The following is a 12,598-nucleotide window of genomic DNA, read 5'->3' as shown; positions in this document are numbered from 1 at the left end:
CGTAGTAATTTTATCACTTATAAACTTATGAGGCCCACCTAAGCACCTTTTTCCCAGATCCCTCAATTCCATCTCCAGAAACATTTCATTGTTTCTCAATATCTTTTGTACTGTTTACTTCTGTGCCCTTCAATATAATTTGCTGCGCAAACTCGTTAACCTTTGGGTAAAAATGTTCCATCTGATTTCCCTCCCTTGTCCTAACTTCTTAGTTCTAAATGGTTAGAACCCTCTACTACTAATTGGCTTTGTTTGTCCTTTTCATATTCCACTTGTTTTCCCTTTTGTTCTTTTTACCCTCTCGTGCCTGCCTTATTATACTTCTAACTTTTCCCAGTTGTAATGAAAGATCACAGACCTGAAATATTGGGCTGGATTTTGGGTTTTGGATTGGACCCCCGAGATGGGGGTCAAATCCCACACTTTTTGGGAAGCAGTCATCCCAGTAGCAATTTTATCCAAATTGTCAATAAGTGGCCAGAGGGCGGGTTTGCTGTCCAATTAAGGATGGTGGGGGCTGAGTGGGTCTCTTGATCCTGGAGGATCAGTAGGCCCATCAGAAGGAAATGAAGACTGCAGTTCAGGTATGGAAGAGAACCTTGAGGCACCCTCTCCAACTTTTCAAGCCTTTAAATTTAAAAATGCCTTCAGCAGCCTGGCCACCATGCAATAGTGGCCAGGGAGGGCCTCAGAGCCTGCCTGGAGCACTGGTCTCCCTGTCTGCCATCAGGAGACTATGTTCAGCCTCTGGCCTAGCCTCTGCTTGTGGGGCCCTCCAGTCAGGCTCTGACTATAGGTCTGGCCTACAACACCTAAGGCACAAATACATACACCTGAACACAAATACATTGAGTTTTATGCTTCTAAAAAGCTGTCATCGAAAGACCACTGGCCTCCTGAAACAACAAATCCAATGCCTTGCCAGATAAGTGCTAGTCCTTCAGTCCCGCCAGTAGGCTTTTCAATCCCCTTACTTGGCCACCTGCCACATGCTGGCAGATAGCCCTTCCCTGCTACCTACCCCATCCTGCCAGGGGGCAGGATAATGCCGGGAATTTGGCACACTGGCCGTTGGAGTTCATTTTTCCATCTGTCGACCTCTATACTTACCCCCGTATGGGGCTGAAAATCATGCTTGTTAATTCGGTTTCTCTCTGCACAGATGCTGCCAGACCTGCTGAGTATTTCCTGCACTTTCTACATGTGTTTATCTCAAATGGACTGGTTGGATCAAATGGCCTGTTTCTGTGTTGTAACTTCTATGTATTTCTATGGTGGGAATCATCCGTTTATTCTAGTCGTTCATTCAGGTCTGTGTAGAGGCTCTTGTGACCACACGGTAACAGCTATTGTGACAAAATCTAAATGTTGACTGTGCCTGAATAAACTCATTGCCGGGGTCATACTGAATGTGTCTGGACCAGGTGGGTTACCAAGCTGATAGATCTGTTGAAGAACAGGAATTTTTTCATCCTGTGTTCTGTTTGCAAATGTTTGTGGTTCTAAGATCAGTGATACTTACATGATGTTCTGATTGTCTACTTGCCTGAGTGTAGAATCATGACTGTACCATTTACTGTAACAAACATGATTTATGAAGAAATACTATAAAAAGGGGTTTTCTCAAATTGTGCTTTAAAACTGTTTGATAGTGAATGAATTTCAATTAGTATTTAAGTGTGTAGCACGAATGCTAATAAAGCTGCCTGTATCAGCCCCATTGCAGCAATGTAATGAACACTTGACCACTCCACCATATAAATAAAATTCCTTATGTTTTATTAAGGCTTTGAGCATAAAGGTGCAGTTTATCATAGATGATGAAACAGGCAAATTGAAAGATCAAGGGGGCTATTTTTGGACTGTTGGATGTTTAAGGAGTTTAGATGTTTATGGAAAAGTATACATGCACACACAGTCCAGCTGGGAAAGCTCCATGTTTTGATGTCCTTAGTCTAAGCTTAGTAACAAATTTTTGTTTGTGGTAAGGAGACCAAAGGTCAGTTTTGTTTCTCCATTATTTTTCCTTTTTACCTCTCCTTCCCCTTAGATGCTGACTATTGCTGCGTTATGGGTTCCCTGACTGCTGACCGCCCAAGTTGCTATTCTTAATGTGCAAGTCTGGGCAGTGAGTATCAGTGGCTTACATAACTGCGGAGGCTGATCCAATATCCACACATGTTCACTTTGTTGAGTCATTGGACACTGGTTAGTAGCAGGAACCCCAGCCAGCATTTCCACTCCATAACCAAGAGGTTATGGGAAGATGGCGGCATAGTGGTAATGTAATTGAACTAGTAATCCAGAGGCCCAGGCTAATGCTTTGGGGGCAGGGGTTCAAATCCCACCTTGGCAGCATGTGGAATTTAAATTCAGTTAATAAAATCTGGAATTGTAAAGCTAGTTTCAGTAATGGCGACCATGAGACTATTATCAATCGTTGTGAAACCCCATCTGGTTCACTAATGCCCTTTAGGGAAGGAAATCTGCCATCCTTACCCTGTCTGACCTACATGTGACTCCAGATTCGCAGCAATGGGGTTGACTCTTAACTGCCCCCTGAAATGGCCTAGCAGGGGCAATTAGGGATGAACAACAAATGCTGGCCTTGCCAGTGATGCCCACATCCCATGAAAGAATAAATAAAGGTGCTAATGTGAAATGTAACACCAGGCTCCAGTGACTCTCGAAAGTATGTTTGTGGAAGTTGAGAGAGAGTGGGATCGGGCTTGGTTGTGATGATCTCTCCTCTTGGCTGAATGGCTTCCTACCACTCACAGTCTAGTTTTGCAAATGAAGCCACTTAGCTGAGCTACTGAAGGGCAATTGACCCCTGTGCAATCCATATCCTAACCAGAGTCAGCACCACTGGGTGAAGAAAGGGTAGGTGGAGGAGAACATGAGGTAATAAAAGCAGCAAGTAAGTATAGCATTAAACTTTACTAGTGTAAAAGCAAAATATTGTGGATGCTGGAAATCTGATGCTCTGAAGAAGTCATATGGACTCGAAATGTTAACTCTGTTTCTCTCTCCACAGATGCCACCAGACATGCTGAGTTCTTCCAGCATTTTCTGTTTTTATAAACTATATTAGTGCTCTGTTAACTGCTTACAGTTTGAAATATTCCGTAGGGCTTCTGGATAGTACAAGAGATTATTTTTCTATATTGTTCAACTTCATAGAAAACAGCAGTTATTGTATTTCACTGGAGTTATGATGTTCTGGGATGTTAATCCCCACTACCAGGATTCTGCCGCAGATGGTTGCAGGACATCTGTGCAGAAACAAGTATCTTGATTCTTGCCTTTCTTAAGGCAAAGTAAGTTAGATTTACTGAGCAAGAAAATGATTTAATATTGTTCCTGCACTGGTATTTCATTATTTAGTTTGGCCTCTCCCTGTTGCATAAAGCAGTTTGATCCCAGTCCCTACTTTAGAGCAGTGAGAGTCAGCCACAATTATTTATACAGTGAGATTGCATTAATCTGTCTCCAGGTAAAGCAGAACCCCACACTGTAAAATATAAAAAGCCAGATGTTGAGATTTTAAATTTATTTTTTAAACTTTTTATAAATTGGCCTTGAATCAAAATTTGAAGTAAGCACACATCAGGAACTTCAAACCATACTTGAACTGCAGTTTCTCCATCAGTGCGAACCTGCTTTGATGTTACCTCAGTGAAGAAACTGCTCTATCACTGAGCCAAATATTTATGCTCCCAGAGTTGCCACTTCAGATAATTGCTTTATAAGTGTAGTTGTGGTTTCCTTGTTACCAAGCAACCCTCTTTTCGTCAGAACAGTGGGATAATCCTGGTTACAAGCTTCCTCTCCCCACCATCAAAATCAGTAAATTATCAGTCAAGGAAAAAGCTCAGTGGTGTGAAGCTGTGTCCCTTTGCTGCCTTTCTCCTTCCTTTCATCTGAAAAGAAATGTTCCACTTCAGCAAATTGACTGGGAGCCAATAAAAGCCAACAAGTTAGAGGTGATGGATTAGCAGAACTTGGTGCAGGGTAGGATACAGACAGCAGAGTTTTGGATTTATGGAGTTTATTGAGGATGAACAATGGAACAAAGGCCAGAAGAAAGCATGGTATAGTCTAGTTTGGAGGTAGCAAAGGCGTGAAATGAGGGTTTTAACAACAGATGGACTGAAGCAAGGCAGAAGTGGGTGGTATTACGGAGCCGGAAATACAGTCTGTGATGGAGAGGAAATGAGGTTGGAAGCTTTGCTGAGAATGAATAAGATGCCTAAGTTGCAAACAGACTGGTTTCGCCCAAGATAGTGGCCAGGGAGAGGGGTGGAATCCAGGCTTGAGCTGATGTAGCAGCTAACAATTGTGCCTCATTAATGCCAGGCAGTGGCCATCTCCAACAAGGAAAAGCTTGATCATCTCTCTTTAACTTTTGATGGCAATCATTGTGGCTGAGTACTCTACCATCAACATCCTCGGATCAGAAGCTGAATTGAACCAGCCATATCAACGCTGGCTACAATAGCAGGGCAGAAGTTGGGTACTCTTAAGTGTCTTATCTCTTGGTCACTCAAGGCCTTTCCTTCATTCCCTACATTCAAGTCAGGAGTGTAACGAAATTCTCACTGCTTGCCTGAATGAGTGCAACTGCAACAACAATCAGTGCTCAGTGCCATCAAAGACAGAACAATCCTCCTAAACAGTGCCACTGCCAGAGAACTCAACATCTATCCTTACCCCACCAGTGCACTGTCTTGTACTTTATATAAATGCTCTGCAACAACTCACCAAGTTTCAAGGAAGCCAAGAGCAGTAAGATTATAGAAACACCATCACCTCTAAGTTGAATGTTAGTCTAACTTGAAAATATAATTACCATTCCTTCATCATAACTGGGTCAAAATCGTGAAATTCCCTACTTAGCACCATTGTGAAAATATCATCAGCACAAAGACTGCAATGATTCAAGGAGATGGCCCATCACCACCTTCTCAAGGCAAAGCATGATGAGTAATCAGTGTGGCCTTGTCAGCATCACCCACATCACAAGGGATTTAGAATTAAGAGAGAAGGCTGATTAACAATGCTGAATCCCATTTATGATGACACATACGTGAATAGAGTCCCAAAGACATGTGGAACAGCAGGGCTGCTAAGAGCTATAGGTGAAAGGCAGTGGGTAACAAGCAAGCACTGACTTTAAGGCTGGAACTCAGTATGTATAAATAGCAAAAATCAAATCACAGCCCAAAGTGCAGTTCACATTGGAGAATAAATCATTCTGTGAATCATGTTCCAAATACTAACTATAGTATAAAGAAGACGCATCAATAAAAGTCTAGAATTCCTCTCTCAAATACTGAAGCTTAAAAGATTGTTCACCCTCCAGTAGAAGCCATGGTGGGCATGGAGTGGGTTGGGCATGTTGGAGGGCCATTTCATAGGTCTGCCCCTGGGCTTGGCCAAGGTAGCTATCAACAGGATAGATTAGACATGGTAGATGTAATCACTCCATCTGCCTGCCTCTATTTCGTGGCTATGTCTGTGCCCACGTGTCCATGGAGAAGGAACACATGGTGTCCACCAGCTTTGCCTGACCAGTGGGCACCAAAGGAACTGGAGGATACTATGGAGACAGGTGGCAATATTCTGATTTAATTTGATATGTTTCCTTTGTTTTGTATAATTTGGGTGTTTATTGTTTGTGCCCCTTTACAAAGGGGCACTTTTATTAGATTAATTTTATTTTGATCAATGACACTGGTGCAACCCATTGTCGTCCTAACTGGCAGTTAAAAAGTCAGAATATATGCTGTTATAGCAACTAATGCATTTTAAATTCCCTTCTGAAACCACACCACCTCTCCACTTCTCTTTCCTCCTTTGAGACCCTCTTTACAACCTAACTCTTTAACCAAGCCTGTAGTCACCCATCCTAAGGGCATTCTGTGGCTTTGTGTTAAATTTTGTTCAAGTATGTTCCTATGAAGTGACATGGGATGTTTCCCTGTGTTAAAGGTGCTATATAAATGCAAGTTCTTATTGTAGAAGTTACAAATATTCTCTATTTTTAAACAGAGTAGGGTATTATTAAGCTTTTGTATAGATTTGATTTGTTTACCCTCAGAGCTATTCATGGTTTCCAGCTTTTAGCTAAATGTATAGCCCCAACACACAACTCTTCCATATGCAGTCACCATCCTTTACTCAGCATAACATCATGCAAAGAAATGTAGGCTTTGGAAAATGGCATCAACTCAAGTTCAAATTGCTGGCTGATTTATAAAAGATGAACCACAAAATTGAAACATAACACTGATGTTACAGTGCAGTAAGAAATTCAATTCGACATTGGTCCAGGATAAGGGGAAAGTTATTTATCTCTCTGATATCTCCTATTGTCACAGCTCATGCATGAGCAGTCGATATTGAGAAACTTCTGATTAAAGTGCAAAACCATCTTGCCATCTGGTGTAATCATTGTTTCCATTAATCCATCCAAAATAAAATGAAAAACAAGCTCGGGCTGCTTCTCTTGCAGTGCCATTCGCCCTGTCTCCCATTGCTTCCTTTTCTCCTTGTACCCCTGCTCCAATGCTTTCTCTTTCTCAATGCTTCCTGTCTCCCATTGCTTTCCTTGTCTCTCTCTACCAGCACCTTCCTCTCCCTTTCCCAGTATCCTGCTGGTGGCTCCATTCGCTTAGCACCCTTGTTCTCCCAGTATTCTCCGTGTTCTCCTTTCTTAATGCGATATATTGGCTGAGTGCTTCAGATAATTGTTTTTGAAGCAGCATTTTCTCATCTGCAGAATGCAGGTCTGAATTCTGCTTAGTTCATTTCAGCTGACTGTTGGTTATTATGGAAAATGGACTCCTAAGGCAGCTTAGACTCCTAAATGACTTGGAAGGTGGGGCAGGGCTGAGTTAGCGCTGATTATATTGTGCATCAGAATTCAGGGTCTTAAGTCACACCCTCAGTGGAGCCAACTAAGTTTAAATCCACAGCCAGGTCACAGCTTCCATGGAACTGTTTGCAGAGGCAGTGATTTACAACTTGGCATCTTGTACAATAAGTTGTCTTCCTGGTTTATGCAAATACGCCTGTGAATTCAACATCAAATTAATAGTTTGCCAACATTAATAGAAGAAACATCCCATTCCTGGAAACTGTTACCCTCACAGCAGTAATGTTGCTGTTTAAATGAAACTACTAGAGATGAGCTTACATTTAAGATGCTAACTGAGTAGAGTAAAATCTCTGCCTACAGATATACTACACACTTTGAGCAGAGTTTGCTGTATGATCTCTGTCTACAGCTGTGCTGTAAGTACAATCGACTGTGTACTCCTGCTTGTCGCATTATAGTCATTCAATGGTCTCTGCCTGTTGATTATTTATATGCTACTCTCGCCAGCATCAAGTGGAAGCAGAGGGTAAGCTTCCCCATGTACATGACAACTGTCACCTCTGCTATCTCAGTAACCCCAAAGTTTTTCCCATTAATAACAACAATTTATCCACTTTGGTGAGGTAAATGTATCTCTAGCTAAATGTCAGCAGAGCAATCTTCTTCAGCTTCTCTCCTACTTATGCACTCACATTCTATACTTGTGCACAGACACTGGAGTGGAAGCAGTGTGATTAGTGAAGATAAAGCAGCTCTTGAGAACACAATTGGAAAATCCTATATTTTACTTAAATCACCTGGTTTAAACTGCTGAAGTCACATTCTCCACGGCATGCAGCTTCAGCCATGTGAGCTTACAGCATTTAGCAGATGGGAAAGTTTGGCTATTGTTAAATTCCAGCCCCAACTTTGACTGTTCTCTCACACCATGCAGACTGACATTCCTCAGTTGAGGCATTAAATTTGCCACAAATAATGAATGAAAATGTTCAAATTGTCAGTACTGGGCATTAGATCTAACATGAACTGTGGGTACTCTGTGTCAGTAGTAGACCAGAAAATACCTTGTTCATCTCCACTGACAATCTTAAACCTCCTTTGTTCTTTCAGCCACAGTGACTCCTTGTCTGTTTGAGCCTGAACTCTTTGTGCGAATGAGAATATTCCAAAAAAGCTAAATAAAAGGGGATAGAAAGAATCAAAAGAACCATGAAGGTAAAACCAATCTAAGCTTTGAAAGAGGCACTGATAGTGAGGATATAAAATCCTTCTCATTTTCTGTTGGTGAAGCACTAGTCAGTTAGGCTGCTGTGTGCCCCTAGTTGCCAACTGAAATTGCCCATTACCTTGGCCACAGGAAACATATGACAGAACAAGATATATCTGAGGGAAGCAGAGATCATTCAGAGCTTCAAATGGTGGAGTTCTACCAGTATTCTGGTAGGGGAAGGCTGCCTCGTGCTCTCTGACACACAAACTTGTTGGCCCTTGCTTCAATTCTTAGTTGGTGGTGGGTTGGCTGATCTTAACTGAGCAAATAATTTGGAAGGAACAGTTCACCTCAGCAATCCAAATCAGAGGCGGAGGAAATAAAAGCAACCAGTCCCAGCTGTCCAGTGGCGTCTGCTGGAGTGTGAATTTGTGTCAACATCAGGGGATGTCAAGACCGAGGTCAGCTGTGACGATTCTAGACTCAGAGGCAGAATGACTCTTAAGAGAAATGCCATAAGGTAGGCAGTACCCATGAAACTCATGCTCAGCACAGACCAGGAATTGCAGGGAACTTGTGAGGACCTCAGCACTTGACTGTTTATACCTTTAAGTGCAATTCAGAGAATGAAACCATTGCCTTCAGAGGTGAGGAAAGAAAATGAACATGGTGGGTAATTAGTTTCAAATTAGCTCTGTTATGAATTTGCTGATCATCCTATGCTAAACTATATAAAGTGGACACAGCCTCAGGGTTGATTTTGGGTAATGGCTCAGGCTCTAAGTGGCAAACACTTTAAACTATTGCTACAATATGGTTGTAAACATGACACGTTCTGCAAAGTGTGACAGGTATTGCTTTGCAGGGCAGACTAAACTGGTGAGAATTGCTTTATGATCCTTTTAACAGTCACCATGTTAAATATTTACTGTGAAACTGATTTGTGCTACTCAACATGTGTAAATATCAGCGTTATTCAGCAATTGCCTTGTAGAGCAGAAGTGCCCTTCTTGCTGTGATGCAAGGATACAGACCAGACTTTCTTTCATTTTTTTTCATCAGGTCACAAATTGGATGTTTGTACCTGTAGAAATAAAGTAAGAAGAATAGGTCTTGAGCTGCATGGGCATTCTGGCACTAAGTTGTACAGGCCAGCAGGTCACTGCTTTGGATCCTGTGTTCCACAGGATTCTCCCTTATATGGTATTTCACCCACTTGGCTGATCTATATGAGAGTTTAGAATCATCATTGCTGAGTCCATCCTGCCCTTACCTGCTGTTTACATGGACACAGATTCCTGCACGGATTCCCTAGGTAGCTATAAGTTGGAGCACTGCTTCCCCCTCCTTCCCTCCCTACACCCCTCCTCTGCCCTAATTGCTGAGGTCAACTGTAGCTTATTTAATTATTCTGAATTAATTTTCTCAGGTTTATAGTTTTAAATTAAAAACCATGCAATTCTATTATAATAAAAAGGTTTGAATATTGTCAGATACATTCTATAACGCAGCATCCTGAAGTAGTTTGTGTTTCTGCTTGGCTCATTTCACAACACTCTCGCCTCTTGTGTCAAGAGGCTGCCAGATGAATTCCCATTCCAGGACTTGAGCACGTAACCTAAGCTAACAATTTGGTGCAGTGTTGAGGAAATGCTGCATTGATGTAGATGCTGTATTTCAAATGAGATGATAAAGCAATCAGTCATCTGCCTGCTCCAGTGGTTGAGGTATACAATAAAAATCCGATGGCACTATGGGATGATGATTAGGGAGCATGACGGTGTCCTGACAAACATTTCCCCCTCAACCAATGTCAACAAAAGAGATTGACTGGATTTTTTTTTATCATTCCTGATTGATGGATCTTGCTGTGCATAAATGGCTGTTGCATTTGGTGATGTAACACGAGTATAATATTCATTCTACACTGCATGGCCACAGAATCATACATTTACTTGAGAAGAAAACAAAATACATCCCGCACAAAATCAATGAAGAAGCTAGCTCTGAGCTCAATAAGAAAGTAAGCTGAAAGCTGTTGAAATAACCTTGACTGTGTCTGTGCTTTCATATTTTTGTGTCATATTGGGATTCACATGAAAATGAACCTGCAGGATGGGAATAATCATCTTCTAATGCACATGAGGTTTCATCATGTCCTCTTTTCCTTTTGTTTTACAGATTCTGTAGGAATTATTGAAGATGTTGTGTTACTCGGAGCACCTGTGGAAGGTGGGGCCAAACATTGGAAGCCCCTCACTAAAGTGGTTGCTGGGAGAATAATTAATGGCTACTGCAGGTACATACAAACATATCCTGCACTTTGAGAGTGTAATATTGGTGACTTAGTATCAGGGCCAGAATTCCTGACTTTGCTAATATAACAGAAAAGTAGATAAGTAAGAAGTGATGGATTGGGATAGGGAGCACTAATCTGAATACGAGTTTTTAAAAAATGACAGTTTATGCATATTAAGATCACTAAGTATGAAAGGCATGCTACGTTTCACTGCTCAGTCGAATTGAAAAATTAGTTTTTGATACACATTTTACAAAAAAGTGGCTTAGGTACAGTTTGGAATTCTCAGTAGAGGAAGTATATTAAAAGGGAGAGAGCTTAAAGCATGAATTTGCTAGAATGTTCAGCAATGAAAAACTATAGCTAAGAGGATAGACTTAAGATATCAGGGCTACTTCCACTGATACGAATGGCTATGAAGTGTTTTGCAATGACCTGAAGTCATGAAAGGTGGTACTATATGAATACATGTTAATGTTTTCTATAAAAGGAAGCCTAATACAGCTTTTAAACTTTGAGAAGGTTAATAGCGTAAATAGAGAAAGACTCCTTATTTCAGTCTTTGGTTACCGATTTAAATTTACACTGAGAAGGATTATTCATGTAGAGTGTTGCTGGTGCATGAAATGCCTTACCAGACTGAGAAGTTGACGCATAGGCCATTGCATATTTTAGCATAGGAAGATACTTGGCTGTTGGGAAAAAAGTTAGTGGAATTAGTTCGGGATTTGTTAATGAACCAGCGCGGCCACAAAGGACCAATTGGCCTCCTTCTATGTGCTATCAACTTCCGTGGTTGTATAGGACCAGGAAGATTTTGAAATATTTTTATTACTGCACCAGCCAGGCTGGTACAGTGGGCTAGATGTAGTAGTAAATTTATTTCTATCTGGAAACCTGGCTCTCTTCCTAAACCCCCTGGTCAAGATAAAGCCTAAATCAATTTGTATCTGTAAATATTATCCTAATGTGGTGGGTAATTTATTTGATAAAAAGAGGGAAGAATAGTTGTAGAGATTATATTGAGCTCCAAGCAGACCCAATCTTATGTAGAGAATAAAGTCATAGTCGAGGCAGAATTTTTTTAGGTTACGCTGATCTCGCTCTGAACAACAGATTTTTAACCAGACCTTTTCTGTGAAGTGAATTCTTTCTGCTTCAACAGGGGAGACTGGCTTCTGAATTTTGTCTATCGTAGTTCTTCAGTACAGCTGAATGTAGCAGGTCTACAGCCAATTGCCATGGATGACAGAAAAATGGCTAATGTAGATCTTTCATCCATTGTAAGTATTTATCTCTGCTGTCTTAAGTAGTGTTTGACCTACATGAATAGACTTTCCTGTACAGGACAGTGTCAGTCTTCCTTAATTGGAAGACTGTTTATTTCTGAAATGCTGCAGCCATTTTAGACTGATCTTAAATTAATTTTAAAAATTTTGAGGTGTCCCACCTTGTGTGTAAATCTGGTTATGGAACCCTTTTCAGCTTCAAATATTCTTGGTTCTTTTTTCATGTGAGGTGAAGATTCAAATCAACTCCTGGTACCAAGTGTGGACTTCTAGCTGGCCCCATTTCAGGTGTAGCATGAATTAGATGCTTTTCCCCAACTTTGTCTCTTTAACCAACCCTTAGAAGAGCAGCCCCTGCAGTTATACCAGTGTGAATGTTTCCATTCCCCACAGCTCCCATTTGAATTGTAGTTTGTGCGGAGTCATGTGCTGTCTACCCAGATTATTACCCCAAGGAACTGGTTTGAAAAGCATTGCCAACACACTCAATTCTCAAAGGTAATCCTGATGGAGAATCCAAACTTGATATTGCTGCTAAGATGTTGCATCAAGAATCCTTTTTTAGAATTGCAGGTGTTGGTAACATTGGTTGTAATTACCCAAGTTTCAGACCCTCGCTGTCAGCAAACAAGGGAGACTTTAATCTTATTGAATCCCTTTTTCAAACCTGGATAGATCCCTCATGGTTTTTTTCCTCCAGTGATATAAAGTTGAAGACTTCCTCGGAGAGCATGCGATATTATGAGATCAGTTAATACGACCATAATAAGATGATAATAGGAAATAGGAGTAGGAGTAAGTCATTCGCCCTTCAAGCCTGCTCCGCCATTCAATAGGATCATGGCTGATCTGATTGCGGCCTTATCTCCACTTTCTTGCCTGTCCCCACCCCCATAACTTTCAACTCCCTGTGGTTC

General features: G+C 41.2%; 1 protein-coding gene across 5 annotated transcripts in view; it reads left to right on the top strand.

The window, feature by feature from the left end:
• The window catches only part of tmco4 (transmembrane and coiled-coil domains 4), an 89,212-nt gene that overhangs the window by 53,201 nt on the left and 23,413 nt on the right, over positions 1–12,598 (top strand). For all 5 annotated transcript variants that reach the window (XM_041206605.1, XM_041206607.1, XM_041206608.1 and 2 more), the window contains 2 exons: positions 10,275–10,392; positions 11,558–11,675. In XM_041206605.1, coding sequence (XP_041062539.1) covers positions 10,275–10,392; positions 11,558–11,675 — 236 coding nt within the window. The remainder of the gene's footprint in view (positions 1–10,274; positions 10,393–11,557; positions 11,676–12,598) is intronic.

Source organism: Carcharodon carcharias, chromosome 15 (genome assembly GCF_017639515.1).
Source record: "Carcharodon carcharias isolate sCarCar2 chromosome 15, sCarCar2.pri, whole genome shotgun sequence".
NCBI classification, from domain to species: Eukaryota; Metazoa; Chordata; class Chondrichthyes; order Lamniformes; family Lamnidae; genus Carcharodon; species Carcharodon carcharias.
Note: the sequence above shows the minus strand (reverse complement) of the source record. Positions and strands in the feature narration are given on the sequence as shown.